Consider the following 26,121-nt stretch of genomic DNA (forward strand, 5'->3'; position numbering starts at 1 on the left):
GTATACCAATTTAGAATAAACTTCACCAAGGGGGGGCTGAGCCAAGGGATGTGACTCAATGCTCTGGGGAAAAAGTAAACTTAGTTTTATTTACAGAACTGAGCTTACTTATAATCAATACTGGATTAAAAAAATTGCATTAATGTATCTACTGCTCCATGCATTTACACATGTAAAACTTGACCACATTACCTACTGAAACAAATTTAATAATTAAACATTTCCTTTATCTAAAACCATGTCCATTCACGTCTGCTTCTCAATTGCATTTTTTAACTTTATTGATATTAATTCAGATTGCATCATGCTAAAATGGCAGGAAGGGACCACTCAGGGTTTCCAATAAGCTAACTGTTTTTGTCTTTCTTTTGTTTTAGAACAAGCATGCTTTATTAGACATTACACCTACAGCAGTGGAACATCTGAATTATGTACAGTTTTACCCTATTGTGGTGTTCTGCAATCCAGAAAACAGACAGGGAGTGAAGGCAATGAGACAGTGGCTGCTCCCTGAGTCCAAGAAGAGCTCACGCCGGTTGTATTCACAGGCTGTCAAAATGCGGAAGAATTATTCTCATCTTTTCACTGGTGATTGCAGATTGTTTTCATTGTGTTTTTTATGTTCATTTTTCTTTTTATCCCTTGTATTTTAGTTCTTTTTTTTCTTTTATGTTCATTGACAGGCATAGCATAGTCTTCCTTATCCATAACCAAGCAGGGTTTTATAGCTCCACCTACAGAAGAAGGACACTAGGTAGAAAAAAACTCAGCACCAGCAGTCCTATCTGGGCATAAAACACCCTATCTTTTATAGACCTCCAGTCATTCTGCCTAGTATCTTCAGGAGTATGGACGTGAATTTTTATTGGGACTTGGGGTCCCATGACTTTTCTATTTTTATTTTTTTTATTTTTCTTGGAATTTTTTTCACGGAGATCTTCTATTAACTGTCGGGCTGGGCGACGGGCTGGATAATCCAGATCAAGTGGTCACCCCAGTCTGACCAGCAAGCGTGGACTATGTCCGCTGGGGCATAGCCGGCCATGACTATGCCCCATCCTGGACAGGTTGGCCAGTGAGTTAAATGTCTTGCGGGAACACACGTGACCAGGTGCCTACTGTATAGTCCGTGTCACAGTGTTACCCTGTCCGACAGCCCCCCACTTCAGTGGCGAGGAGGATCTGTCATGAGAGCCTTACCCGTACACTCTGCTGGATTGGTAAGTAGAGTGGATGTGTGTTGGGGTGCGGGTACTACCTTGGGTGGACCGGCCTGTGGGGTTCCCCACCTCCCCTACAGGCCTGGGCTCCTGTACTACTACACTCCCACCCCACGCTGTGTTGGGTGCGGGGCAGTGGGTGTTCTATGCTGGGGTGTTCCCCGGGACCGTGGTGCCTCTTGTGGTCAGGTTGTCCTATTGTTTCCCTGGTGTGTATGCTACATTCAAGCCTCTCTCTCTGAGTCGGTTGTGGGCCAGGAGGACATCTAGTCTCAGCGAGATCTGGGAGCGATGCAGTCCTGGGAGATGTTTCTACTGATGGCTGCTGTGGAAAGGGACAGTTCTGGATCCCTCTTCCTGGTCTGGGTGACTGTCTCATTGACCAGCGGGTGTCCGCACCTCGCGGTCATGCCCTCTCTAAATTTAGCCCGGGGATTTATGGCTTGTTTGGTTTTGTATGTGGGCACCCGGCCCTTAGTCATTTCTGCCCATGCTCTGCTGAAGCTGTGCAAATGCCGGCAAGGCATATCAATAAGCCCAGTGTTTCATGCTTGTAGAGCCTGCTGCCCTGCTATGTTTGGTGGGGGTAATTCGCTCTCCCCTACCTCCCAACCATGATCATCTGGCTGTAACTGCAGTGGTGCCCAGGATACCTGAGCCAGCGGTTGGCATTTCATGTCCTGCTGTTGGCTGACCGCAGCTGCTCTTTTTAGGTGTACATTCCATGAAAGGAATACAGTGCAACTTCAGAATAAAGATCTCTCTGCGGCTAGCTTCCCCAGTGAAGTGCAGTGGCTTAGTGAATAGCCATTCTCCTTGGTGTTATTGGGGTCCTCTTTGCGTTCCCAGTTAATACGCTCCCATGGTGCATGGTGATAGTACAATTTCCACTCCCTTCAGACCGGGTCATGTATCCGTCTGTTATATAGAACCCGAGGTTTATTGTGGAAGCTTGGTTCTTCCTGTGCTGCTGGGGGGGTGGGCCCATCTGGTTATCGCTATTCCAAAACATCCCGTATGCAGCATGAATGGGATGGCTGATGCATTACATAATGTTATGGCTAACATTGATGGGTCCCTGCCTTTTGGGGACCTTCCAGGTTGTCCGGCGGTAGTGGTCACCCGGGTCAGGATTTCTATCTATGTCAAGGCACTGCAGCCAGTGTTGGCCCAGGCCCTAGTACCTCCAGTGTCTGCTGTGAGAACCGTGATATTGCATCAGGTCTGTTGCAATATGAGTGTCCCAACGGTTGAGGAATTCCCCTGCTTTAGGGATTCTGCAGGTGCAGTGCAGAGGCAGTGATCCATTGTAGTGTTCATCGTTGCGGGGTTAGTCTTGCAGCCTGTGTTGGCCACGGCCTGGGTTTTTCTAGTCACCGGCTGCATGGGCCTGGGTCCTGCGATACACTTTATTTTAAGGCCTGTTCCCATAGTGTACGTGGCACTAGTCCGAGGATTCATTCTTTATGGCGCATCCCTCATGCGGCTCAGTTTCTATCCTAATTTGTGGCAGCTGTGGGGCCTCGGCTGTTCCCTTGGCTAACCATGGTGGGCAGTTACCTGAACGTCAATCAGGCTCTGGAGGACCTGCCTTTTGGGGCGACCATTTGTGTGAAGCTGTATTGGATGGCAGTATCTGGTACCTTACGGGAAGTAGGAGTCCCATCCTCTTTCAGGTCACGATGCGGCAGGGACTGTGTCTGGAAACTGGGCCCATCTTCACAGCATATTTTCATCCCCTTTTTCCAGCCCCCACGGTTGTGACAAGGTGGCCGAGTGTGTAGGGCGATAGACTGCTAATCCATTGTTCTCTGCATGCGTGAATTTGTGTCCCATCTTCATCAGCTGGGATTGATTTGTTTTATAATGAATAGGTCCTCGTTAACGCGTTGATTTGTGAACACCCATTACCTGGGTGAAGGGTTTCGCATAAATGTTTTTTCTGACTCGTCTTATTCCCTGACCAGTGGGTTCACAGGATCATTCTTTCTGGTTGTGCAATAGCGCTTCATCGGTTTCTGATGCGGGTTCATTAGTCCAGTGTAGAATCTGGGCACTCAGTGATGACCTCTCTTCTCTGGGAGATTACCTGGTTTCTATAATTGTCTGGAGCGCTTCACTGCTCATTCCCATCTGAGAGGGGGCATCAGCTTTTCCTCTGTTTTTGGTTCGGAGTTGCACTCTATATACTGGCGGTGCTTTCTCTTGGTCTGGTCTCTGCTCCCATGTGCTTTTCCACAGTTTTGGGCCCAGGCCTTCTCTTGTTTTGATGACAAGGGATGCTTTGGCCAGGTCCCTGGCCGAGTTGCTCCTCCTCGAAGAGACTTCTTCGTTCCTGACAGACAGTGTGGAGATCTTTGTGTTCACAACGGACTTGGGTCGGATTGTGAAACTTAGGAAGTCTGTGTTTACAATGTCTGGGTGCTTGGAGTACCTGAGGCTGCTTCTCTATCAGAGCAGGTCAAGGTCTTCCTCCCATCGTACACACTACTGCAGAAAGGTTTTTGGGCCTGATAGTGGCTACCTTCAAAGCGTTTTATATACCCATTTCCATATGAGAACACTGAAGTAGAAATCCTTTCCAGAGGGGAAGTTCACCTGCTTCCTTGGAAATTTGGCTTCGCCTGAAGCAGTCAGGGAAGGCCTCTCTGCTCTGGTGGCTGCAGTCTCTGGCTCTTTGGAACGAAAAGTCCTTCCTTCCCTTTCGACTGTGGTCATAATGGATGCCAGCCTGTTGGGCTAGGGTGGAGTCTTGAAATGGACTCTGCTCTGGGTCACTGGACTCCGGAGGAGACACGACTACCCATCGCTGTCCGAGAGCTTTGGGCTGGATCATTGGCTGGATCATCTATAGGGTCTGCTGCTTTGGATACTTCGGACAACGCTGCCAGATTTGTATATATAATTTGTCCGGCAATCTCGAGAGGTGCAGCAGCAGCACTGGAGGCATCTCACATTCTGAGATCGGCGAAAAGGTTAGTTCCTGGCTCTGTCTGGCATACATATTCCTAGGGGCAAGAACTGGAAGGCAGATTATCTCAGCCGTCAGATGCTGGATCAGTGCGAGTGGTCCATGGACCATGAGATATTCCATGGGTTCTGCCTTCGCTTGGGGGGATGCTGGTTGTGGACCTTCTGGCACCCTTCCTTAACTGGAGGTTTCCATGGTTTAGGCGAGATCATTGGGTTCTCAGGCAGTCAGGACGGATACGTTAGTGGCGCAGTGGGATCAGTACTTCCTGCGACCCCCCTCGAACTGATCCTTGTCTACTACACGTGATAGAGGTTGAAAGGTTCCTGGTTAGCCTGATTGCTCTGGATTGGCCTCACCATCCTTGGTATGTCGATGTGGTGCGGTTGGGGGTTGACTCTCCCTGGCAGCTGCCTCTTTGGGAGGACCTTTCTATCTCAGGGGCCTGTGTTCCCCACTGCTTTGCCGCCGTTGGCCTGATGGAGTGGCTAATTGCATGCCAGCTTCTGGTGGCCGGGGGGGTTGTCTGGATCGGTGATTCTGACTATGTTACATACTCGTAAGTCTATCCTGTGGCAGATTTTTCATCGCACTCGGATAGCTTGGTTTCCATCCTCGCTCTTCTTGGTGGCTTGGGGGTTGGCCTCCCTTCTCTGTGGCTTTGATAAGGGGATTGCATTTCGCACACTCTGGGTCTGCTCTCTACTCTGTTTTTCTTTCAGTGTCCTAGGCCCTGCTTTTCTTATTCACATTTTCTTTCAGTGGGTTCGTTGTGGTGGCCCTGTCCGCTCTCCATTGCCTCCATGGGCCTTGGATTTGTGCTTTTGGGATATTCCCTTCCTTACACTTTTGCAGAAAGCTGCCTTCTTGTTGATATTACTTTGGCTTGGATGGTGTCAGAGTTAGAGGTTTTGTTCTGTAAGCCACCTTATCTGGTTCTACAACAGGACAAGGTGGTGCTTTCACCCTTCCCTTCCATTCTGCCAAAGGTGGTGTCGGATTTTCACTCGCATGAGGGCTTTGTCCTTCCTTCTCTGTGCCCTCAGCTGTCACACCCTAAGGAGATGGTTCTGTGCCCCCTGGATGTGGTACGTGCAATTGCATGTGCCTTGCAGTGACTGCTTCTTTTCGGAGGTCTGCTTCTCTCTCTGTGCCCCCAGAAGGTCCGAAGAAAAGCCTGGCCTCTTCTGCCGTTGTATCCTGTTGGATTAGGCAGATAACTGGGTAGGCATATGCCAGCAAGGAGCAGGAACCTCCCTTCCCTGTTATGATGCACTCCACCTCAGTGGAAGGTGTCCCACCCCTCTAGGGAGTTTTCTCCTTTGACACTGCTTGTGACTGACTGGAGACCTATAGCAGAGAGGGGGTTTTATGCCCAGAGAGGACTGCCTATAGGAGGTGCCAAGTTTTTTTTTTTTTTTTTTCTACCTAGTGTCCTACTCCTGTAGGTGAAGCTATAAAACCCTTCTTGGTTATGGATAAAGGAGAAAACTGTGTCAGTCAATGAACTCCGAGAAAGGGATTTTACAGTGAGTACAAAATAAATCACGTTTTTTTTTTCTCTTTACTTTAGCCGTTATTAACTTGAGTGGCGCAAGTGATTCCTGGTTTCGAAGCTTGAAAGAAATAATTCAAACTGAGCAAGCAAGAGCAATATGGACTACTGAGGATAAGGTACAAAATTACTCGGAAACATTTTTACAGAGATGCTGTGATGTCAATGATTCTTTAACATTTGCTTTTTTTTTTTCTTTTGCTTTTTTTTATATTAAGGCTGAGCCTTCAGGAGATGAACCACTGGACCTTTTAAATGAATCGTCAGTTAAATCTACAGATTACCTGAGCTGTGACAGTCGTGCCAACAGTGATTATGAGGAGACTGATGCAGAAGGTGGAGCCTACACTGACCATGAACTGGATGAGGAATTCCAAGAGCCTGCATTAGCCCGGTCTTCTGAACCAGTACTTGAATATCATCCTTCCTACCATAACATCAGTTCCCCGTATGATCCTTCCTATAATTACAGATCCCACTCACCTGTTGAAGATGCTTTGTACAGTGGACCCCAGTCACCAGATGGACAGCGTTCCCATTTCAGAAGTAATTCACCATCTCACAACACTTACAGCCCTTCACAGGTACTTTTGAAAAAGGTCTAATATAAAAATGTTGCAAGAAAGCACAACTGTCAGCAAGCTACAAAGCTAATAATGTTAAAAAATCACATGGAGATTCTTGGTAGTGACTACAAGGGGAAAAAAAGACCTATACATCCTACTATGAGAGTACTATAGCCATGAAAAAAAGTCTTACAACTGCCATGTTGATAATATAAAACCACCATGTGGTGTCAACATAACAAAAAACATATATTTTTATATTGTTCAAAACTGTTAATGACCATTATAAAATTATATCTTCTCTATCCATCGCCTCATGTACATCAAACAGGTTTACTTCCAGGTCACCTGTTCTCAATCATCTAATGTAGTGTGTTTGTGTGTTATCCCTTCTGCTGTATCAGACTCTCTGCAATTTCACCATGCTCATTACCTTCAGGTACAAGGTTCAGAGAGTATACCTAGATAGAAAGGAAAGATAATTGATAGTTGGGATGTGTCTATATATCTATGCTATATATATTTTGTCTTTGCACAGTCAAATAGATGGCCGTTTGAAATTTTGAATGGTTCCATACTGGACAGCCTTTTGTGACGTTAGCTTGTGGAATCTCAAATTTATAGTAATTACTCTATCATCCACTGGGGGACACCGCTTGATGGTAAAGTGGTTCTAAAAGCAGAAGGTTTTTTTTACTTTAATGCATTCTATGCATTAAGGTAAAAAACCTTCAGGGTGCAGCTACCCCCCTATACTTACGTGAGCCCCATCCCGATCCAGCGATGAGAGCATAGTCTCTCTCAGGTCTCTCTCTGCTTATTGGCTCACACAGCAGCGGGAGGCATTGGCTCCTGCTGCTATCACTCACAGCCAGTCAGCCAATGAGGGGAGAGCAGGGGGCGGAGCCAAACCACGCTCTGTTTATGGACAATGTTCATTCACAGGAGCGCAGCTCAGGAGCCCCCATAGTAAGAAGCTTGCTATTGGGGGCACTCAGCGGGGGGGGGGAGACAGGACTGCTGGCAGGGAACCCAAAAAGAAGAGGATCGAGGCTGCTTTGTGCAAAACCATTGCACAGAGCAGGTAAGTACAACAGGTTTGTTATTTTTTTTTAAAGTTTAAAATTACAACATTTAGAATCAGTTTAAGCAATGTAGGGCTATAACTGCTGCTTACAGGAGAAATGAACACTAGGCACAAGAAAACTGAAGGCTGGCCTCCATAAGGGTATTATCTTTCCCACATTACACTTGTCCAATTCTGTATAATGCATTCATGAGAATGGATATCTATCTTTCTGATATAGTTTTTTCTGTATTGGAAGGTTTTCTACTATTAACAGCAACTGATACTGAAAATCCTGGACGTCTTTCCAGTTAGCTAATGAGCACAGGTTTTCTCAGTTCACTAGTACACTGATGTTTATATAGGGATTCCTTTCTGTGTTTCCAGGTCCAGAGCTGTGGCAGTTTTCGCCCTGTACCTCTTTCTGAAGACAGGGCTAATTTATCATTGCTGGCCTGAACCATTGCTGCAAGCTTAGTTGAGATGTTTTCTGTAAGTTAACCCAACAATTTATTGTAGCCTTCGGAGCTGCACATTTTACACTTGGTTCCTGGACAGTTTTCCCAGACCGCCATTTAATTATTATTATTATACAGTATTTATATAGCGCTAAAAGGTTTGCTCAGCGCTGTACATTATAGTGGGGGACAGAACATGAGACAATATAGTAACAAAACATGAGGAATTCAAGGGCCATGTTCTTTCGAGCTTACAGTCTAGAACTACCCTTACTGGTCTCGACCGGAACTCTGATGCAGTTTCAATGGCCTTGTAAGTGCGGCTGTGTGTAAATGCCTGCGGGTCAGCACACTTTTCTCTTGACCCAGTGCCTCTATTATTTGACAGGACAGATGCAGTTTGTTAGAACTATATAATTTATAATGCTGTTGTGCACACATATCATATTTTGTTGGGGATCTGTGCTACTGTCTAACCATCCTCCAGTTGGCAGCCAAGAAGAACATGTCTTGGTTGAATAGTCATAACTGGATCACTGCATAGAGTAGCAGTTACCTGTAGTAACCAAGCACCATCTGGATAGCGATTCTGCAGTTTTACTCCTAATATACAGTCCAGCAGCCTCTTTGGTGCAGAGCATGCAGCATTGCAACAGTGGGTATGTTCCTGGTGATATTACCCTATCACATGCAGTGATAATGCACACTTGGCTTCTATTGCTTTTGATTTTGGTCATTCCTTTTCTTTAAGGGTACATAACATTCTGGCTATTGAACCATGTCTGGCACCAAAAGAAAGGGCAATTGCAGATGACCCATCTTCTCAGTACCAAATTTGCCCTAATCAAGCTTAGCACAGGAAGCACTTGCTCCTCGAATGTTGGACATCTAGAAGCAGAGACTCCGGCAGCTGAATTTCAGCCAGCTGATGTTTCTCTAAAACAGAAGAAATCATAGTTCTGGTACTCAAAGACCTAATATTCCACCAAATTTTGTTGGCCACCATCCTCTATTTAATGATTTTTTTGTTCATTTTTTTTTGTTGTTGTGTTCCAGAAAAGATGATTGTCACATTCTACTTTGTGTGCCACAGCACTACATGCTATCCAAGTTGTGTCTTGGAGGGTCCTTTGTTCTGTTCAGATCCATGGGACACTCGCACTTGCGATCAGCAGAACAGTTGTTAAACCTATCCTCTATGGGATACTGTCTTTTCAGCACTGGAAAATCAATAAACATGCATTGGGGTAAACCTTTCTATCCTGCATCACAATGTTCCTTGCTCCAGTTTTCTAATTCATGAGTCTTGCATGTACTAAGCAAAACAAGCTATCCAAATCTGCCAAGCATCCACCACTGCATACTGGTCCACCCCAACCAGTTTCCTCAAAGAGGTTCACCAAATGGCTTTCATAGATTTTGGGAAGCTCGCTTAGCTGACGTGTGCGGGATGTAGAGATTTGTGGACTATTCTGCTATTCAAGGATTGTTTAACCAGGAATTATTAACCTTTTTGCTCCCAGGGTTCTTTAAGGGTTCTAACAGCTAGGTGGCGGAGGTGGGCCTTCGGGTCATGTGACTGCTGTGATTGGCGGTCACATAATTGGAAAGTTGCAAATATACATTGGGAGCTTACCGATCACAGCCAGCTACCTTACATGGAGTGTGCTTTCAGCACGGTAAGAATTTTTAAAAAGGCCGCATACATGTGGCCGCTCGAATCAGCCGCATATACAGCGCTCAGCATAAATTAGTACACCCCAACAAATTTGTCAGAAAACCTTTACTTTCCTTTCAGAATCAACATTTCCTGTGGGTCACTATACTAGAAAATACTCCCACAAATGCACACACAAAAAAGTATTTTTCCTAACAAAATCACTCAAGACCATGTTGCAAAAATGAATACAATGAAAGTCTTTAGGAGAAAAGCTAAATTTGACTTTCAATCTTTTTTATTAGTTGTACGAAAGTAGAAAGACATTCAGTAAGACCAAAATATGGTACAATGATAAAAGGTACAGTTGTGCAGGGCCAGGGCCCTGATATATATACAGATAACGCAAAAGCAGTAACAATGGCAAATTAATGTGTAAAGCAAACAAACGATGCATAAACATGTCAGGAACCTCCTACATAAGGAGTGGTACTTGGTAGGATTAGCTTCGGTCCTGGCGACTAAGCTCAGGCTGAGGTTCCTATATAAAACACGGCTCGGTCCTTTGTAACAAACTAGTATAGTCCAAGAAGACCGAGAGATGAAGAGACAGAAAACAAGAGAAGAGGAAAAAAAAAGAGAGAAGAAATGAAAGAAAGGGGGCAGAAACCCGGAGGAGGGAAAGAGATATGGCTCCCATTTGAAGGCAGGAGAGGAAGCATTACCACAGGTCCACATGAACATATTTTGCCCAAGGTTCACTCTAGTAAGTTGCTCATTCAACATTATCCAGGAGACCTTATGCCTATATAGTGACATAAAGACCGAAGGTTTTTTTCCACAATCGAGCTATCGTGAGCTTGGCCGCTAGAAATATGAAAGACAGGTTTCTTGTGGAGTGAGGCAAGTCCTCCACCGGCTCATTCAACAGAGCAATTTGGGGTGACTTAGGGACCGGAGTCCCAGTGACTTTACGATTCAGAGCCCCGTAGTTTTGGACACTCCCACCAGACATGCTACATCATACCCAGTAACTGACAACCACTAAAGCAACGGTGAGGAAGTCGGATACAAATTTGAAAGCCGAGCAGGTACCATATACCTTCTGGTCATTACCTTTATATTTGCTTCCACAAGGGAGATATTAAGAATTATTTTATAGGCCAGGTGGAGAGTGGAATGCCAATGCTCGTTATTTTTCTCAAAAGCAAGATTGAGTCCCAAGCCCTCATATAGGGAACTTATCAGTGGAAGTAAGCAGCAGCCTGTAAATTGTCGATATCCCTCCCCTTTGGCCTGCCTCCTGTGTGCACCAAGATTCATAAGCTGAAAAATTAGCTACTTGGGCAACTTGGTAATAGCATAGCAAATTGGGAAGACCCAACCCCTCAGCTGTTTTATGTGCAAAAAGAACCTGTTTCGATAGCCTGTGCCCCTTACCATTCCAGACAAAATGAATAAGTTTGGCTTGAAATTTAGCCAATTCCGAAGGGATTATAGCAATCGGTAATGAGCAGAAATAATATAAGATGCGTGGCAGTAAAGTCATTTTAACCAAATGGAACCTGCCTAACCAAGATAGATCATGAGTCACACAAACCCGAAAATCCTCTTCTAGCTTTTTTAAATAATGGGGGGTAGTTGACCTTGTACAGAGAGAATAGGGAGGATGTTGAATGGATTCCCAGGCAGGGGACGTAGTCAGAACTCCAGCTATTATGCCCAGTGTATGTGTTTTATACACTGACCTTCTTTTCCTCTTGCAGCTACTGCTGGCATTGCTCTCCAGGCTGCTAGAAAAGTCCAAGGTGAAGTGTACTTGGTATCACTTTGCTTGGGATAGGAGCCTGCGCTACAGAGGAATCTGCTTATGCGGCTCTTGCTCCCTCCGCTGCTGTCTGCTGCCAGCAACTGATCACTACACTCTAATGCTCTAGGATGGTGTGCATATTTCTACACAGCATGTGCATTCTTAGAATTAGAAACTCAAAACACATTCTGCTACTTCTTTCAAGTATGGAAATACCACGTGTGAGACTTTTTCACAGCCTAGCCACACCGAGAGATACAAAATCCAAGGAGCACCTTAAAGCTGGGTACACACAGTCCAAATATTGGCTGATTCAGCAGGAACCGGTTGACATTCTGACCATGCGTACAACTGTCAGTTTGAATGAAGCTGGTCTAAGGACCAGTTTTTGTTGACTGGATGTACTGGAATACCAGCATCTGATGGCCAATGGCTGTAAGTTCTTTTTAGTGTGTTCTGGCGGGGAAAGGAGGGGCGACAGTGCCCTTGTCAGAACACATAGGCACCTTGGGAGAGATCACTGCACTAACATTGCTTAGTACAGAATTCTGTTTTTTATTGTTCGGCCACCAGGATTTAACGGGAAAAAAAACGCACTGTGTGTACCAGGCTTAAAGCTTCCTAGGGGCATAAATTATGCATCTAATTTACTAACTACCTTTCACATTTTTGGAGCACCGGGACAGAGGAAACAATTGGGGACACTGGTACAAGTACAGCGGTCAGGACTCTGGTATGGCAATGATCAGGACGCTTGTTGTGGACTCGGTCACTTACAGACCATTTACCGTGATCTACCAGTGAGCCAAATTAATGTGAGAATACGTGCATGTGGAAGTAAGACACTGACACTTCGCAGTTTGCCAACTTCCTAAAATTCTGTTTTATTGAGGAACTAACCGTATCATTTATAGGGCATATGATGCAGGCAAAGCATATACATTGATTGGGTGACAAGTCCACTGGGTTTCTGCGTGTTCTTCCATCCGTGTTGATATCTTCCAATCATTTTCCCCAAAAAGACTCATTCCCTTTTATGGGGGTTGTTTACATTAAAAGATACTTTTCTCCTAATGAGTCACCTCGGGTGAGACTCCGGATGAAGGCGCCATCTTAATTATCATCATTGTTCTGTCAACCTATATCTGATTGTTTACTTAAGAGAGGAAGGAATTTAAAGAGCAAGAAACAGAAAGTAGCAAGACTATAAAATTGTCATTTTACTGATCATCTAATAGAACGTGGACTGTCTATCACAATCCACTACACGCTGGTATGGGAATGATCAGGATGCTGGTATGGGGTATGGCGGTGATCAGGACGCTGGTATGGGGTGTGACGATGATCAGGGCACTGGTATGGGGTGTGGCGGTGATCAGGGCACTGGTATGGTAGTGATATGGACACTGGTATGGTGTATTACTGGCAGCACTAGGACAGGTGTGACTGTGACTGGGGGGCTGGCTGCACTGTTTATTTGCATTTTACTGGAAGCCGTGATTACGGACACTGGGCAGGCTGGCACTGTTGTTTTGTGTATGTTAACACTGTGTGATGGGCTGTGTGTTGCAGGCTGCAGTAATGGTTCTCTCTCCTCTCACAGGTGATCTCTATGAGAGGAGAGAGAACCGGTGTTTACTTTCAGTTTTTGTTTACGATAAGACGGCTGTGATCAAACACAGCAATCACATGGTACAGGACCAAATTCATGTGTCCTCTAGTTAGTAATGTGATCTGTAATCCTTTGATGTGGGGAGACATTCGGGTAAATCTACCTGCATTGGCGCTGCTCCTGTCTGGCCGTTGTACTATGCCTAGATGGAAAGTGGTTAAATCACTAGACCCCCATTCTAATTAATCACCTAGTCCTTGTTTAGTCAGAAAAGGCTACAATTGTGGCATGCATCATTAGGGGGCACCAGAACTGTTTAGCTGCAATGAAAGTTAAAGGATAAGTTCACCTTTGGGAACATGTTACATGTTCTACCCGTTTTTAGGGTGCAACATCTGCGATGTTCCCAATACTGCATCTGCCGCCCTTGGCCCCCACCTCCCACCCCCTCCCCCCCTCTGACAGAAGTACAGGGAGAAGTTCCCTGTACTGTCAGTCAAATTTGAAAACAGCGCAACAATGTGGGGCTTCCCCCACACGACCACGGCATTCATTCACAGAGTTCTGTGAATTAATGAACTGCAAGTCCTGACAGCCTTCGCGACTGTTGGCTTGTAATTTTCAATGCGCTACCACGGCGCTGTGGAGCACCGTGGTAGTTCATTGAAATTTCCTTTCAGTATATCTAGCTAGCCCATACATCACGTACGGTCAAGCAGATAAACTGACAGGTCTTCAGTAGACCTGCATGGCACCAGTGATCTGCTGGTTGCTGGCGCAATGCTTTACAGGTTCCTGCAGACAAAAATAATAAATGCACATTTTTTGTTACCGGCAAAAAAATGTGCATTTATTATTTTTGTGCAAATGGAGAACTTATACTTTAAGTCTAACCTGTCCTGGAGGGAGTTTCTAGTTTCGGCAGTCTCTGCAGTGCATATTCCCAGGGTGGAAATTTGGCAGGCAGATTTTCTCAACAGACAACCTCTGGATATTGGTGGGATCCTCTCTCCATTAAGAGATGTTCTATATGTCTGCACTTGGGGATGATGAATGTTGATTGCTAATTTCTTGGTTCAACATGACTCTGGATAGATGTATCTTCAGACACGATGGCAGATGCAGCTTAAGTCCTGGTAGTGATTTGGTTCCAGTATGCCCTGATCTTTACTTTTTCTCTGCTAAACCTATTTTTGCCTTGTTTACTTTCTGCCATTGAAAAAGTTAAATTTTAGTGCTTCTCAGTAAGTGTGTATGTGTAGGATGCCCATTGATCTTTTCCTCTGTATCCTGTTCCCACCACACTCCCATCCTGCACATGCTGCCCGCTGTGATAACTTTGGCACTTTTCTTCAACATATGCTCCAGTCTATACCCTCCACACGCCTTTAGTGCACATAATGCCCCCATCATACACTGCATTTTTCTCCAACACACAATGCCTGCAGGCATACTCTCCTGCACATTATTATTATTATACAGTATTTATAAAGTGCCAATAGTTCGCTCAGCGCTGTACATTACAAAGGGGGACAGAACATGTGACAGAACAATACCGATACAATGCAAAACATGAGGGGATTGAGGGCCCTGCTCTTTCGAGCTTTCAATCTAGGAGTTGCTACTCACATTGTCTTCTTTCATACCTACCAAACTCCTCTACTGCACATAAGGCCTTCTTGCACATACTGCCCCCCTCATAGTACCATCCACATTACTCTCATTCAAATATTGCCTTCTGTCATACCCTTTGCACTTCTGTCTTGAAAATATATACGCCCATACTAATATTCACATTCTCCTCTGGGACATACTACCTGCAGTCATACCCTTCAATCTTCTCTCTTGTACATATTGCCCCAAAACATAACTTCCACACTCCTCTCCTGAACACATTGCCTGCAGTCATACCCTCTGTACTCTTTAGTGCACATACAACCTGCTGTCATACCCACTGCACTTCTATCCTGCACACACTGCCCTTTATCATTACTGTTAAAACTCCTTTCTTGCACATAAACTGCCCCCTGTAATACTCTGTACTCTTTTCCTGCATATACTGCTTTCTGTCATAACCTCTATTCTCCTCTACAGAGCACATTGCTTACTGTCTTATCTTCCTCACTTCTCTCCTGAACCTACTGGTTGCTGTCATACCCACTGTACTTCTCTCCTACACACACTGTCCACTGTTATGGCATTCACATTCCTCTCCTGCATATATTGCTTGCATCATAATACCTTTCACACTTGTATGACAGCAGGCGTACTGCCTGCTGTCATATCCCTGCACTTACTAACCCCATCATACTTCCCACACATGCTTCATGCTGTCAGCTCTGCTGCACTTTCTGCTTTCATGCTTTCATACCCTCCATACTCCTCTTCAGCACAAATTTTTTGATGCCATAATGTCCACAGTTTTCTCATGCACAAACTGACTTTTGTCTTTTTCCTTCCATGCTCTTCTGCATGTAATTCTCCCCTAAGTATGCTCATTACTCCTCTTATTTATGTATTACAGGTATATATTGCAGTAATTTTAAGCAGTGAAGGAATTTTGAATGTTTGCCCACTCACAAAGAAATGATCAGTCTAAAAATCAAATGGTAGATGTATTGTAACATTGAGAGAATAGTAACAAAAAAATTTAAAATAAATGCATGTATAACAAATTATGTACTGATTTGCATGTTCATGAGGGAAATAAGTATTTGATCCCCTATCATTCAGCGGGATTTCTGGCTACCAGGTGTCTCTCATACAGGTAACAAGCTGAGATTAGAAGCAGTCTCTTAAATGGAGTTCTGCTAATCTCATATTATTACCTTTATAAAAGACACCTGTCCACAGGAGCAATCAAACAATCAAATTCCAAACTCACCACCATAACAAAGACCAAAGTGCTGTCCAAGGATGTCCGGGACAAGATTGTAGACCTACACAAGGTTGGACTGGGCTACCAAACTATCGTCAAGCAGCTTGGTGAGAAGGTGACAACAGTTGGTGCAATCATTCACAAATGGAAGAAACAAAAACCAACTGTCAGTCTCCTTAGGTCTGGTGCACCATGCAAGATCTCACCTCGTGGAGTGTCAATGATCATGAGAACAGTGAGGAATCATCCCAGAATTACACGTGAGGATCTTGTCGATCTCCAGGTAGTTGGGACCACAGTCACCAAGAAAACAATTGGTAACACACTATGCCGACAAGGATTGAAATCTTGCAGTGCCCGCAAGGTCCATCTGCTCAAGAAAGCACATGTCCAGGCCCGTCTGAAGTTTGCCACTGAACATCTAAATGATGAAGAGGACTGGTTGAAAGTGCTGTGGTCGGATGAGACCAAAATCGAGGTCTTTGGCATCAACTCAACTCGCTGTGTTTGGAGGAGGAGGAATTCTGCCTATGACCTCAAGAACACCATCCCAAATGTCAAACATGGTGGTGGAAACATTCTGCTTTTGGGTTGTTTTTCTGCTAAGGGGACAGGACAACTGCACTGCATCAAAGGGACGATAGAAGGGGCAATGTACCATCAAATCTTGGGTGAGAACCTTCTTTCCTCAACCAGGGCATTGAAAATGGATCGTGGATGGGTGTTCCAGCATGACAATGACCCACAACACACAGCCACGGCAACAAAGAAGTGGCTCAAGAAGAAGCACATTAAGGTCCTGGAGTTGCTTAGCCAGTCTCCAGACCTTAATCCGATTGATAATCTGTGGAGGGAGCTGAAAATTCGAGTTGCCAAGCGCCAGCCACCAAACCTTAAAGACTTAGAGAGGATCTGCCAAGAGGAGTGAGCCAAAATCCCTCCTGAGATGTGTGCAAACCTGGTGGCCAACTACAGAAAACGTCTGACCCCTGTGATTGCCAACAAGGGATTTGCCACCAAGTACTAAGTCATATATTTGTACATTCACATCAGTCTCTGCACTCAAGGAGCTTACAATCTGAGGACCCTAACTCACATTCATATATGCACATATTAGGGCCAGTTTTAGAGCGCAGTAAATTAACCTACCAGTATGTCTTTGGAGTGTAGGAAGAAACTGGAGTCACCATAGGAAACCCACATAGGCAAAGGGAGAACATGTAAACTCCAGGAAGGTAGTGCCCTAGTGCTAACCATTTCGCCACTGTGCTGCCCCTTCTGCACACACTGAGTTCTGTAACTATCTCTGCACATATTGTCCCATCATACCCTTGGTACCTTTTTTCTGGCCATGCTGTCCATTGTTTGCACTCCTCTCCTGCACATACTACCTACTCTTCTCTATTCTTCTCCTGCACATACATTGCCAGCTATCATTATCTTTGGATTTCTCTCCTACACATATTGCCTGCTGTCATACCTACCTTACTCCTCTCCTACTTATATTTTCCCCCAACCTACCCTCCACACACCTTGTGCCAGTAGTACCCACCGTCCTACCCTCTTTTTACAGTCCCCTTTTGAACATTTTGCCCCGTCAATGTTTATTTTTTTCTAATTAATGCAAAGCATTCTTTAATTAGATGAGATACGTATTCTTTTACGAGAAACATTTTTGTGCTTGTCCCTTAGGATATTTTCGCATGAACTGTCATGATTGGCTCTCAAAAACTGTGTACTAATGAATACATTACCAAATGATCACTCCAAATGCGTTTTTTTTTTCCATTCAATTTTCTCATTGTGTGTACCACTCGTAAAAAAAACGCATTATGCAAATGTACCAATTGACTCCTCAGGCTTTCTCCTTCCATTTCTTGCAGCTCTCCATACAGGCATCTGTCAGCATGTGTCTCTGAGCCCTTCAGCTTTCTTGGGAAGCTGAGAGGATCAGAGAGGCATGCTGAAAGTGGAGGCTGAATAGGGACAGAAAAAAGGTCTGGGTGTGGCCCAGGGACCTCGGTTTTCCCAGGTCTGATCTTGACGTTTGTAAACTTGAATCGTGAAGATCCCCACACATTTACTTATTCTGTGGGCAGACACTGCTGTGTCACACATTTCACAGAGCCTACATACTGAACTACAGAGGTGCTTAAAGGAGGGGTTTTAGAAAGCAGGGTCAGTACTGGAATCACTGATGCAGGTAGCAAGGTACCTTGGGATATATGGTCCTTACAAATGGAAAGTAAACCGCAGAGGAGAAGGGAAGTTCTGGAAAGATGGCCATCAGACAAACAAATCTCTCTTGAAAGGGGATTTTTCAAGTAAGCTTATATTGGGTTTTCAAATATAACTTGTTTTTATTGCAATTACAAGACTGGTGTTATAAATTAAAAGTGTATGCCGTGACCATAGATTTCCTTTTTTTCACAACACGAATTTTATCTAATGCCACCAGTGTAGATACCTAATCTTTTTTTTTTTTCCAAAAATATTTTATTTTTATAAGAGAAGACAAAAAAAGCATTTAGAGCATGTACAGCCATAGATCAGTCAAAACAGCGACATAACATGTTGCTTCCCGTTTTGCAGGCGGGGCAAATTGTAAACAGTAGTACAAGACCAAGTGGTGTAAAACATTACATCAATCATACAATGCAAAATGGTGGATAACATGAGGCAAATGGGTGAAGTAGTGTTGGTGAGTGTTATCTCGTCTTGACTCTCGTCAAATTTTTAATGGTGAGGTAGTGTGATGATAGGGGTGGTGGAAAGCATTGTAAATTGTGACGTTCATTGTTTACATATTCATAACTAGAGTATATGCTATGGTTGAAGTTAGTCATAACTGTGTGTAGGTAAATGCTCTATTTGGCTGGTAGAGACTAAGTGATACAAGTAAATAACAGGTGTGAAAAAAGGTTAGAAAGAAAGACAGTAAGAGAGAGGTTGGAGGGGGAAGGGAAAAAAAAAGGGGGGGTAAAGAAGGGGTAAAGGTCTAGGGCATACGTAGTAACTTGTGCAATTGTGTATTGGACTTTCTCCCAGAAGGGTTGCAACAATGGACAGTCCCACCAAATGTGTAGGAGTGTACCCGTCGTTTGATGGCATCTCCAACACAAATCTGATACGTTGGGGCTGAAGTGGTGAAGCAATGATGGAACTCTATACCATCTAGAGTACACTTTAAAGTTATTTTCTTGCGTGGAAACACATATAGACCCTTTGTGTAGGTGTTCATATATGTGGTCCCAGTCTTCCGGCGATAGTTGGAGTTGTAGGTCCGCGCTCCAGGCTTTACAAGCTTTCCTCGTTGAGAGGTCATTGGTGTTTTCTAGACAAGAATAAAGCTGGGAAATAACATGTCTCTGGGGAGAGTCCGTTGCGCAAAGTTTCTCAAAGGGAGTCAAACTTCTAGTGTAAGCTTTTAGATGTGGGGAGCTGTGGATGAAATGGTGGAGTTGTCTATACATCCATTGCGTTAAGATCCGGGTAGGCCATTTATTCAGCAGGAGGTCTCTGGATAAGAGCACTCCGTCTTTAAAGAATTGGTGCAGACTCAAGCCATCTGTGGGGCCAGATCCCACCAGAAAGGCATGCGACATACCCGAGGGGAAGTCTGGATTCATTCTGACAGGAGTGAGTGGACCCGGGGTGTATGAGAATGCTGTATTCTTGCCGATCTGGTGGTAACAGGACAAAGTAGGGCCTATAAGAAGGTGTTCCTTGAGCTCACATGGAATGTGAGATTTTTGTAGCCAGGGAGAAGTGGCGAGTGGGGTCTCCGAAAAAGCAGCTTCCACTTCAACCCAGGCCTTACGAGCTTGGTTCGTGGACCAATCAACTATTCTTGCCATTTGACAAGCTTGGTAATATCGGGAGATGTCAGGTAGCCCTATACCTCCACCCGTTTTAGGCATGGTTAGTTGGTCAGAACGAATTCTAGGGCGTTTATTGCACCATAGAAACGAGGTACATAATGTTTTGGAAGACTTAAAGAGGGAGTTGGGCAATTTAATTGGAATTGCTTGTATTAGGTATAAAAGTCTTGGAAGCACATTCATCTTGACTGCCAAACCAAGAGAAAAATGGTTTATCCCATTGTTGCAGATCTTTAGTGATGGTGCGCAAAAGGGGTAGAAAGTTTTTGGCGTAAAGCTCTGTGAGATGGGTTGGCAATTGAATTCCTAAGTATGTGATGGCTTCTGATTGCCACGTGAAGGGAAAATTAGATTTTGCTTGTCTAATCGGGTCCTGGGTTAGGGAAACATTAAGTGCTTGAAACATTAAGTGATTTGTTAAAGTTTATTTTAAAATTGGCCAGATACTGAAACAGATTGAAGTCTTGCAATAAATTAGGTAGTGTAGTATGTGGTTGTGTCAAGAAGAGTAAGATGTCATCCACAAAGGCTGCTATTTTATGAGTATTGCCATTGATAGAAATCCCTTTAATATTTTCATTCTGTTTAATACAATTCAAAAAGGGTTCCAACGTGAGAATAAATAGGAGGGGGGATAGTGGGCAGCCCTGTCTGGTCCCATTTCTTATGGAAAAGGCTTCTGAAAGGAGACCATTGACTCTCACTTTAGCCGTCGGTGCAGTGTATAGAGACATAATAAAGTTCAAAAGACGGGGAGGGAGCCCAAGGCTAACCAGTACTGCTTCCATGTAGTCCCATGCCAATCTGTCAAAGGCCTTTTCAGTGTCTAAAGAGAGAAAAAAGCCAGATTGTTTCTTCTGTGTTAACCAATGGTGTATGTTGATTGCCCTGATCGTATTGTCTCTAGCCTCTCTACCGGGAACAAACCCCACCTGGTCAGTGGAAATAGTAGAGTCTATGATATGCAGTAAGCGATTGGCCAATATCTTAGCAAAAATCTTGAGATCGACATTCAGTAAGGATATCGGGCGATAGTTTGCTGGTAAAGTCTGGTCTTTATTTTCTTTAGGTATTAGTGTGATATGGGCTTCTGATAGATGGCGCATGGACTGTCCTGGGGTATCTAATAAGTTGAAAGCTTTTAAGAATGGGTGTGCTAGGACGTCGATGACAGGTTTATAATATGTGGTCGTAAATCCATCAGGTCCCAGGCTTTTGCTTGGTTATAATTGTGCAATGGCTTGTTGCAATTCTTCCAGCGTCAAAGCACCTTCCAAGTCTTTTGCTTGTGACTGGGAGATGGGTTTAGGGAGGAATTGAGCAAGAAAAGACTGGATAATGGCCTTACATGGCCTGGCGTCCCCTGTTGGTTTTGGTGGTAAAGGCAGATTATACAGGGAGGTATAGTAGTTTTTGAATTCAGCTGCTATATCCTTGGAGGTGGTAAGTGAGTGACCTTGTTTAGAGTGAAGGTGAGAGATGGTACGAGGCGCTTTTTTGGATTGCAAGGCCCGGGCTAAGAACCTGCCGCTCTTATTTCCATGTTGGTAAAAGAGTTTCTGAGTTAAAATGTAATTACGCTTTGTTTTCTTTTCCACTATATCTCGAAGTTGTTTGCGGGCTAGGTCGAGTTTGTGCGCAGAATCGAGAGCCTTAGAACGTTTATTTAAGCATTCCAGTGTACGTACTTTTTGAAGTATGGAGGTAAAGGACGCCTGAGCCTTACGTTTCTGAGAGGCAGCTATGGAAAGCAAGAGTCCACGAATCACACATTTGTGTGTTTCCCATTGAGTAAGGGGAGTCGTTTCCGAGGACGAGTTTTCCCTAAAATAATTGGTCAAAGATTTGCGTATTTGAGTGATAACTGGTAAGTCCGTAAGAAGAAAGGGATCTAATCTCCATGTTTTAGAAGTAGGAGGTGCATCGTGAAGCTGCAAAGTCATCGTAATGGGATGGTGGTCAGATAGAATCATTGGTTCAATGGAGGCTGACTTCAATGTATGTAAGTCTTTTTGCGACAGAAATAGGTAGTCAATTCTGGAGTGATGTTTGTGTGGCGCTGAGAAAAAAGTGTAGTCTTTGTCAGAGGGATGTAGTGTACGCCATGTATCATGGAGAAGAAGGTCGTTCAATTCGATCTTAATCTGTTTAAGAGCTCGGTAGGGTTTCGATGAGAGGCCTGTCGACGTATCTACTAAAGGATTCAGTGCCACATTAAAATCACCTCCAAGAATTAAGATACCCGATTGAAATGCTGCTAGAATTTTGGAGATTTTGTGGAAAAAAAACTCACTTGCGCTGTATAAGGGCTATAAATGTTTACTAGAGTTAGCGGTTTGTTGTGTAAGCTGCCTTTAAGGAAGAGGAATCTGCATTCTGGATCCTCAAGAGATTTGGTAATTATGATCGGGAGTGTTTTGGAGATCAAAATGGATACTCCTTTTGCTTTTACCTCTGTATTAACTGAATGGTACGCTGTGGGATAGTGGACATTAGCAAACTTGGGGGTATGATCAGCACGAAAATGTGTTTCTTGCACGAAAAGCACGTCTGCTCGTAAACTTTTCATGTATGTTAAGAGTTGAGAACGTTTCTCCGGTATATTTAAGCCTCTCGTATTGAGAGATGCTACAGTGAGTGTATGCTGAGTTCGTACTGGTGTACGTGTAGTGGACATTTTGTTTTAAGAGGAGAAAAAAAAAAAAAAAAAACCCTTTTCCTTGGGGTGAGGAGGTTGGGAGAAGGGCCAAGATAGAGGAGAGAGATAGAATGAAAGACAGAAAAAAAAAAAGGTGCAGAGAATCCGAGAACAGTAGAGGTGCGAAGCATTAGATATTCACACTCAAAAACCAAAAGCTGTGATGCCGTGTGATTCCAATACTTCTCTAGTGAAATAAACTCCAGGGACAGAGTAGTCCAGCTACGCCGTCCTAAAAAAGTAGTCTTATGTGTGGAAAAGCTACTTAGTATATTGTGTATGGGTGTATAGAAGTGGTCGGAAATGTGTCTGAACCAGAGGTGGCCTCCGTGAGGTACCTCAGGGCAGACCCACCAAAGACATCAAAGGCCCGCCCTGTATCGGGTAGATGAAAATTATGTATAAGGTAACGTTTAATAAAACAGCCATGACACAAGGAGATAGGTGGATTTCAGCTAGTTGTTAAGGAGAGAGGTTCGCGTGGAAGCATGGGGGACAAGGTGTGAACTAAGACATATAAAGGTGTGTTAGTTAAAAGACCGTGAAAGTTTGTGTGTATGAATCAAGATGGGCTCTCGTGGGTATAGAGGGAATATGGTCTGAGGGTCATTGCTAATGTGTTTTAGTCAAGTGTAATACTGTCTTGGGGAGGCATAAGGTGCTACTATGACACAAGATGTGGTGTAATTGTACAGTTATAATACTAGAATATTCCAAGATACGCATTAGATACTAGTAGTGATTTTTCCAATCTGTGTTTGGTCCTACGTCATATAGTATGGCCAAAGAAGACAGCATGAGACGGTTTCTTATAACATGTCGTAGACTGAGAAATCATTAGTTGCACAAGAAACCATAGTAATAACAGGTACATAACATTGTAACAATCTAAAACGTAAGCCAAGAGCCTACCCTCAAGCTAAACTGAGGTTTTATATTCCTGAAATAGGAGAAATCTTGATCTCAACCAGTACGTCGTACGCTGTACTACCGTCCACAACCTGATATGTAGTTAAACACCGGCTAATCGCGGATGAGAAAACCCCCCCCACTGAATAAGTAGCTTGTGGTTGTGGCCGGTCTAGAGCGTAGTCCAACATAATCCAAAAACACATAGTTAAAAAGTAACACAACTTCAAAGCACATTGATATTGTGCCTACCATTTCAGTGAAATCTTATTTAGTATACATGGTGCCACATCATGTCTAATGGCAGATAAAGGGTTAGTGGTGGGGAGTAAGGTGGAACCTAGATTGCTAGGGAAATTATGCCCACAATTGGGAACGATGTGGAGACAGTCAAGCTATAAGGGGGGGGGGTTAGTATTGTTTAGATACTGGGAGAAAGGGGAAAGGGCAGTAGTGCTTTATCTGCACTTTCACGCTTGGGACTGCATGAATCTGAATGCGTATGTGTGCGTATGGGGAGGCATTATAAGCCTACATAGGTAATCAAGACTGTTGACGATAAACATAATAGGCGAGGAACGTGCTTAGGCAAGGCATAGGTCTGTATCAGCAATATCACGAACTATAATATTACATAAGAACTTACAAATATATGGCTCATTCCGGAATAGCTCGTGGATCATAAAACGTATCTGACTGGAAACTCAAGAAGGCTGCAGTATACCAAATGAAGATAAACATGAGATCACAATCGCAAGAATTGCCCAAACTAGGGAGACTAATTGCGAAATATGTTAAGATTCAGTGACTCAGACACATGCCTGGGGCGATAAACAGTCTACGTCACTGGATCTCAAAACAGTAACATGTTTCTGCCTCAGCTGAGGTCACCAGCCTGGTGTGATAGGACATCATTGATCAATCCTACAAACTTCAAAGTCGGTCATCTCAGGAAACCGCTCCGTGGGCACCGCTAGCATACAGCCCGCAGAGAGCAAGCGCCACTATGGTTTCGGTGTCCACAGTCAAAATCGGTGTACACATATAATAAGCAGATATTGTTCATGAAAGAGAGGACAGTCCGATGTAATACATATACCTTAGCGTTATGTCTCCAGGGGGTTGGAATTCTCTTCACATATAAAAAGGAGGCAGGGTTTGGAAGAGAAATACTTGAGATCATAGCCCCATTGCAGAAAAAGCCATTAAATAACTAAACTATACTGCACGAGTATGGTGTGAAGGGCGAAAGGAAAAGTGTCATTCATGACGTGCCTTATGGTGAGCAGGAGAGGCTGGAGGATTGTCCCCAATGTTGAGCCTTCGGCTTGCAGGAGGTGTGGTGGAAGAGTCTGCGACGCCTTGTTCCTCCATGATAACCAGCTGAGTGGGCCTCCATTGGTTCTTCCTCTGCTTCCTAGGGTGGGAGTTGGGAGTTGCCAGACCAAGTGGGTATATCTACTTTTGGAATGTCAAGGGCCTCGCAGAACGGTGTTACATCCTCCAGAAATCTCAGGAGCGCCGATCTCCCCATGTGTGTTGATGAGAGGCCAAATGGGAATCTCCAGTGGTAGGCAATACCCCTTGAACATAGGCAACCCAGTAAAGGATGTAAATCTTTTCTGCGTTGCAGGGTAAGGTGGGATAGATCTTGAAAAATTTTTATATCTGCACCATTATATAGCACGTGATTGCGCTCCCGCGCTCTACGCAATATTTCCTCCTTAAGACGGAAATCAACTAAGCAACAAATTATGTCTCTTGGGGGGTCAGACTCTCTACCTTTCGGACGCAGCGCCCTATGGAGGCGTTCAAACTCAATAGAAGACTCTTGTGGTCTTTCTAATAGATCATTGAAAATGGTTAAGAGCGTTTGAGTGAGTTGACCGGGTTCGATTGCTTCAGGAACACCTCGTACCCTCAAATTATGATGTCGACCCCTGTTGTCCAGGTCTTCAATGTGGCGATCAAGCTCTCTTAGTTGCATGGTATGTGTATCCACCAGCGTGCGCATATCATGAATGGCAAGGTCTTGTGTGATAACTTTATCTTCCACCGCTTTGAGCCTTTGGGCTACTGCCTGCATGTCGACGTGTAAATCTGCTATTGCAGCAGAGAGGGTTCTTTAATATCTGATGCAACCGCTTTCAAGTCCTCTATATTGAGAGGTGGTGTATCAAGATGATGGGCCGTGGATGGAGTGGCTGGTGTCCTACTTTGCGCGGGAAGCGTTTTGCGGGGCGACTCTGTGGGAGAAGCAGGATGGGAAGCCTTTATGTGTTCTGGCGTCCGGGACCGGAATAACTCTGGAATGCTGCGCTTTGTAGGATCGTTCGGCCGGCAGGGGGATCTGGAACGTGGGGTAGAGAGCTTCCTATCCGCTTTCCCCATAGCAGCGGTGTCTTTCCTTGATAGTATTAATTAATCCACCACCTTGTGTCAGGGCTTTTGTAACTAGGCCATCATATTCTCTGAGCCTACTCCTGGCCCCTCAGTATATATAAACTTGCGCAAGGATCTCTCAAATCAAACAGATTAAGGGCCCCAGTGGAGGTCTCAGATTACAACAGTAGGTCAGCAGGTAGAGAAGCTGATGTCTGATTCGGTAGAACCTCAGGTGTCCCCAGGGGGGATGCAGCGGGCCCCTTCTATGCTCCCCAGCTGCAGGGATGCAGAGGTTAGTGGGCTTGTGGGCCTAAGTGAATCGCCGCCACGGAGGGGGGCAATAATCACCCGTCTCACCTCCGCTTGGTGCCCTCGCTTGCCGCAGTGCCTCCGACCGGATTGCCTTGCACCCCGTCGGAGCTCCGGCTCATGTGACTTGTCCCGTTGCCATCTTG

The 26,121-nt window shown here is 44.5% G+C and overlaps 1 protein-coding gene across 2 annotated transcripts in view; it reads left to right on the forward strand.

The window, feature by feature from the left end:
* TJP3 (tight junction protein 3) overlaps positions 1-26,121 on the forward strand; it is a 246,948-nt gene that overhangs the window by 210,979 nt on the left and 9,848 nt on the right. For both annotated transcript variants that reach the window (XM_089687405.1, XM_089687404.1), the window contains exons 17-19: positions 378-588; positions 5,765-5,865; positions 5,965-6,330. In XM_089687405.1, coding sequence (XP_089543531.1) covers positions 378-588; positions 5,765-5,865; positions 5,965-6,330 — 678 coding nt within the window. The remainder of the gene's footprint in view (positions 1-377; positions 589-5,764; positions 5,866-5,964; positions 6,331-26,121) is intronic.

The sequence above is a fragment of the Staurois parvus genome, unplaced genomic scaffold (genome assembly GCF_062004578.1).
Source record: "Staurois parvus isolate SC_StPar_1 unplaced genomic scaffold, SC_StPar_1.0 ptg000425l, whole genome shotgun sequence".
NCBI classification, from domain to species: domain Eukaryota; kingdom Metazoa; phylum Chordata; class Amphibia; order Anura; family Ranidae; genus Staurois; species Staurois parvus.